Source organism: Coffea eugenioides, chromosome 5 (assembly GCF_003713205.1).
Source record: "Coffea eugenioides isolate CCC68of chromosome 5, Ceug_1.0, whole genome shotgun sequence".
Taxonomy (NCBI): Eukaryota; Viridiplantae; Streptophyta; class Magnoliopsida; order Gentianales; family Rubiaceae; genus Coffea; species Coffea eugenioides.
In genome coordinates, this window is record NC_040039.1 from 42,113,904 (window position 1) to 42,119,903 (window position 6,000).

General features: G+C 35.3%; 1 protein-coding gene across 1 annotated transcript; it reads right to left on the reverse strand.

Annotated features, from left to right (window-relative positions):
• Positions 1–717: 717 nt before the first annotated feature.
• LOC113771699 (disease resistance RPP13-like protein 4) lies at positions 718–5,430 on the reverse strand. Its single transcript, XM_027316267.1, has 3 exons — positions 5,124–5,430; positions 4,940–5,013; positions 718–2,282 (listed from the first exon to the last, which is right to left on the reverse strand). Exons 1-3 carry the CDS (start codon positions 5,428–5,430, stop codon positions 786–788), a joined length of 1,878 nt encoding a protein of 625 aa, XP_027172068.1. The 3' UTR covers positions 718–785.
• Between the last annotated feature and the right edge of the window lie 570 nt (positions 5,431–6,000).

Here is a 6,000-nt window from a genome sequence, read left to right on the forward strand (position 1 = left end):
AAATTAGTTGAAAATCTTCCAGCATAATTTGTTTGACAAAGAAAGCTACACTAACGACAGAAATTACATAGAACATATTATGGATATATTAGATTTGAAAAAAAATCATTAGATTTAATAGAGTTACAAAATAAGAAAGGCTACACTATGAATCACAAACCATCAAATCTAACCAATTGCATAAGTTGCTCTATAAATATATGTGTATGTCTATTCTCTCATATCTACTATCCAGTTGGTTTAAATTCAAAATTGATGTTTGTGATTCAATAAATTCCAAATCTAACATATAAATCTAAAAAAACATTAAATCTGAGAAAAATAATAAAAAACTAAACAAAATTCTCATTAATAAATACTAGGAGAGAGAAAACTCTCACTAAAATATCTTATAAGAGACTTTATTAAATATAAAATAAAAACATAAGAAGAGGAAAAGAGACCTTAGTTTGAGACCAAGATCTCCCTCCAATAGAGAAAGGTGGAAAGAAGGTTGAGAGTAGAAAAAAGACAGAGAGAGCAAATAAGTAGAGAGAAAATTATAAATCAAGTTTCTTGAACTAGAAATTAACAAACTGAGCAACTTGACTTCGTATAAAATTGACCATCTTGATATGTCGTCAAGCTTAAGTGTTGTCAAGTTTGAGTTCAATATTGAGCTTACTTCTACTTTTAGGAATTTAATGAGTTTGAACTTGAGCTAACAAATGCCACAACATATTGTCCAAGAACCGGGATACAGACCACTTAAAACTTTGATAATGCTTTCCCAAGATCGGACCATGTCATCTGGCTGCTTTCAATCTTATTGTCCCCCCAGACTCAACATCACAAGGAAATGAAACCAGAAAATTACACTGGCTAACCTCCAGGCATCTGAGCTCAGGCATCGTCGCTGGCAGCTCTTCCCATGGCACCTGAAGTCTTTGGCAGAACTTAAAACACAACCCTTTGACATCCCATTTATATCCTTCATCTCCCCAAAATTCTTGGTTCATCTTTTCTATCCCTGAGTTCTCCACAGAAAGATACTGCAGTTGTTGAAGTGACCTAGGATTAATCCATGCTGGCGTAGTTTCTCCAAGATAATGCTTCAGATACAATTCCTCGATGGAAGAAGGGGGTGACAATTTATTCAACTTGCTTAATATGTCCTCATCTTCGCAATCACCTGCATTAATGGACAAAAGCTTTAGTTTCTTTAGCTGTGCTAACACCTCCAATTCCTGATCATTGATTGTGCTATCTTCAGTTAAGTCTATATGCAGGACACGAAGTTCAGTCAGAGCGTACAGCTCACTAAGGTGGGAACCTGCAGCATTGCCAGTGCCAGCTATCTTAAATCCATACAGCTCCTGGAGATTGGAAAGTCTCGAGAACCCTTGTGGTAAACACCGAAGACTTGGGCAATTACCAACATCCAAGATGATTAATCTTGGAAGTTTTACAATTGAAGTGGGAAGCTTTTTAAGATCCTTACATTCTCCCAGAATCAGCACTTGGAGGCCCAATAATTTGCCGATTGAGTTTGGGACTTCAAGCAATTGTGCAACATCTCTGAGGCTCAAACAAGCTAGGCGTTTAAGGGAAGTGATCCAGTCCCAAAGATCCTTCACAAAAACATAGCCTAGTCTAGCATGTGAGAGGTCCAGTACCCTGAGAGACTTGATTGTTGCCAACTCTGTATTCCTATTGAAACCGATATAATGGGTTGTGGTTAGAAGTAATGCCCTGAGCTTTGAGTTTCCTTGAAGGGCAGATAACTTCGTCTCTTGGGTGACTCCAAGTCGACGGCAGCCGACATCAGCAATATGTTTTCCATTTGCATCGAAGCTGCAGAAATCTTCTTCTCTTGCTATTTTAATTGTCAAATCTCGAACCACGTTATGCAGCTTGCAGGTATAGACACTTCCATCATAATTTCTTCGCTGAGCTACTTCAACCAGGCACCGACTGATAAGCTCTGACAAACACTTGAGAGCTGATTCTGTCGCAGTTTCTGTGTTATTGCCACTAACAAATCCTTCTCCTACCCACAAGCGAATCAGTTGGTCAGCATCCACTTCATAATCCTCAGGATAAATCGAGAAGCACAATATGCATGGCTTCAAGAAAGCAGGGAGCTCATCATAGCTTAGCTGCAGAGAGGCAATCACATGCGGATTACCCTTCGAAAAATTGTCTCCTATATTCGTTAACTTTTCATGAAAGGTCTCGCGGATCCTCCTCCACTTAATGGATGACCTCTCCTCTGATGAGAGCAAACCACCGAATTCTGAATTCTGAACCTCATATTTGGGGGTGAAAAGGCTATGGGAGACGTGGCAGGGGTAGAAAAAAAAGTTTTTTAAAAGAAAAACTTGTCTTCCATGGAAAAAAAAACATTTGTTATCCCTAAGAACGGAAAAATTACCACTTGTTATTTATGGCCGGTTAGAGTTAGTTCATAGTATTCCATAAACTGTATATCTGAGAATCAACTGTTAGAGAATCATGTTTGATGATTTCCATTATGAATTTTGGATGTTTTGTTGAGAAAAGTGTGAAAGTGGTGGTCTTTGGCCAATCTTAATACGATTATAAAACAGATTCCAAGAAATGTGCAAATCTTAAACAAAGCCTACTGATGACATTATTGTGCCTCCTCTTTGCAAAATCCTTTCATTTATTTACGACTAAATGGTTTGAAAGGAGCTTAAATTTTGGAAAGTTAAAAATATTAAAAAAAAAAAAGGAAAAGATGGAACGAAATAATTTGCAAATAAAAAAGAAGAGAAAAAGAAAAGCTGTCCTCCCTGGTTGAAGCGAAAGAAAATTTATCCAATTTTTCAGGACCTATAGAAAAACTCATCCTTGAATAGGTTTTCTAAATGATCCTGTGAAAAGTCAAAAGTCAAAATACTTTTTTTTTTTTTGTCATTTATGATCACTTCAAATTTTGGTTTTAGCATTTTCCAAGTTTTTCCTCTAGTAGAAGATTAGCTGTTAACCCATATGTTTATGGATTCTTGGGGCTTGGATTAAGCATATACTTGATTGTTCTTTTTGTCAATTGAGCGTTGATATTCTTATAATCTCTCTTTATAGGTGCGCAAAACAACATAACCACTGCTCTTTGAGGCAAGGTGAACTCAGGTACCGGGCAGGAACAATTGTACAATATAGTAATTTATTAATAAGTTGTATAACACACCTAACTACTTATAAAATTTCATAATGGAAACATAATTATTATATATGAAATTCACATTTTTTTTGTAGTCTATTTATGAAATTCACATGATCAGGAATAGAAAATCACATCAATGTTATAAAGTTATATAAGTAATTAAACGTGTCTTATAACTGGCTGAATTTTAGTTTGTTTGGATAGTGTATTATTTGAAATATTATTTGGAATAATTACTGTAATATTTTTTGTGATATGATGTATGTGAGATAAAAAAGTGATTGGAAATATAAAAAGGTAGGTTGGAAAATATGTTTGTGATGCAAGTAAAATATAATTATGGTTTGTTTGGATTGTGTTTTATTTGGAATATTTTTACTGTAGCACTTTTTGTGATGTGATGTGTGTGAGATAAAAAGGTAATTGGAAAGATAAAAAGATGTATTGAAAATGGTAATGATGATGTAAGCAGATAAAATTGGGGAAATAAAACACAATCCAAATTTGAAATAATTTTGGTATCCAAACACTCCAAATTACACTGTTCAAGAACTATTGGTATGACAATCGTTCCTATCTCCTTACCGTGAACCTAGTGGTGTGTCAGCACGTGGGATCTAGATCTTTTGTTGCTTAGAAGACATGGAGTAGCTGTTACCATTTGGCACCTGTGAGGGTGGCAAGTGAGGAATAGGAGGACCTTCGGTAATTCTCTTGACTATTTTTTCTTGGCCCAAAGTTCCAAGATTCCAGGAGAATTAAAAATTGGGGTTTTGATTTTAAATGTTTACAAGACTAGTTATTTTGTTTTGGCTAAGACGCTAGGGACACTCGCTAAGAGAAGTTTTTAGTGTTAATTTCTTAATAAAAATAAAATTACTTTGAAATGTATCTAAATACAGGGTGGATGTGTGTATGTGTATGTAAATAGTTAGGGTGCGTCTAATAAAATTGAATTCTGAAATCTGATATCTGAAGTCTGAAATTCATTAAATTATTGGATTGTTAAATATTAAAATTAATACATTTGAGTGCATATCACATTCAATGATAAGTAAATAGTTTATCACTTAATTTTAGGAGTAAGTTTTACCTAGAAAATTCAGTACAACTTAATTAATTCAAATGTTCAATTTCTGGTTATCAAACGGTTTGAATATGTTAAGATTTGAATTCATTAAATTTAAGTGCTGAATTGAATTATCAAACAAAACTTAATTCGACGTAAATTATGGCATAATGAATGAATGTTTGAGACGCCTATTAAAAAAAATCCTTTCACTATTATTACTATTATTTGTTTATTATTTGTAAAGAAAGGGAGGGGAAAATAAAATTGAATTTGTACCTTACTATATACATATAGAATGTGGAATTTGGAATTTTGTGCCTTGGAGGGCAGACACTTGAGGAGCTTCAAATCTAACTCCGCTCTTCTCGGGGATTCCCACCTATTACGGCACATTCCACGGCCTCTGTGTCAATTAATGAAACTTCAAATCTTATGAGACAGGGAGAGGCAGGAAAAAGCATAGTTCTTGAAAATCGAAACATATGTAAATACAACCATTTCTAAACCACGCAAGTAAATAAACAAAGAGTAATTATAAAAGAGAATATTAAGCTAGAAAGCTTTTATATTTTTTGTGCAGAATTAACAACTAAGAGTATATTATTATTGATAATTGCACTTCCAATATCCTCAATTTGTACATAACCAAACTGAAAGCCCATCATCAAAAGTATGAAAAAATAAATCAAATCCCTCACCAAAATAGCACTATAAAATCTCAGCGTATCATTCTTCTGGTCTCTAATATTCACACCTACTCTCTGTTCGTTGGCTAGTAAAATCATGGAGTAATGAGAATACATATTCATGCATAATATATATAACTCTAAAACTTCAACAGTTGAAGTGAAAATTACTAAGTTATTGCTTAATGTTTTTCACCATCCGAAGATGATTCCTTTCTGGTGACCCGAATGTAGCAATAAACAGCAGCAAAAACAGCAGCCACAAGTCCACCGATAATGACACCACCACCAGCAACAGACTTATCAGTTGAATGATGCTTAGACATCTTTCTAACTACAACTTGATCAGGAGCTTCAGCAGCCGTTTCCTCTGTTGATCCACCTTCTTCTTTTGAATGATCAGCTGCCCCATTGTCAACGGCTGGTGGATCAGCTATGCTTCTCTCCATTTTTACTGACAAATGGACCAGTTCTTGGACCTTCAGCTCTGATCTAGCAGCCATAGATTGTACCATGAAAATCCCAGACAGGATCAAGAAAGCGAAAAAAAATTTACCCATGATCCAGTTAAGATGGTTGGAGATAATGGGATATCTATTCTTCCTTCTCGTAGTGTAAAGCTGAAATGGTTTTAGTACAACGTGAGGTCTATTTGGGCACTGTAAAAGATGGAGAAGTAAGGCTGTATGAGCTCTGAGATGGGAGGACTGAGGAGGGTTTATATTGTTACGAGGAAATAGAAAGAGTAGGGTGTTTGGTCAGAGATCTATGAGCTGTAAGTAGGCGGGAGGATAGATACAAGGCAGTTTATTGAAAGAGAACTTGGTGTACAGATTCTTGTGAGCTGTGAAGATCCGCGTGGTTTGAAAGCTTGAAGCTTAGGGGAAAGTTCAGAATTGAGTTCACTTGAGTAGGACTGGTCCATGGGTCAATTAGGTTTCCTGTTTTATAGTACTTTAATTGCATTAATTAATGTATGCAAGGATTAGAGTAGTTTAACTGTTGTGACTTTTGAGGGACCGTTGGGGTGGGGTCTAGATGAATTGAAGATTGATAGTATGAGGTTTCTCCAA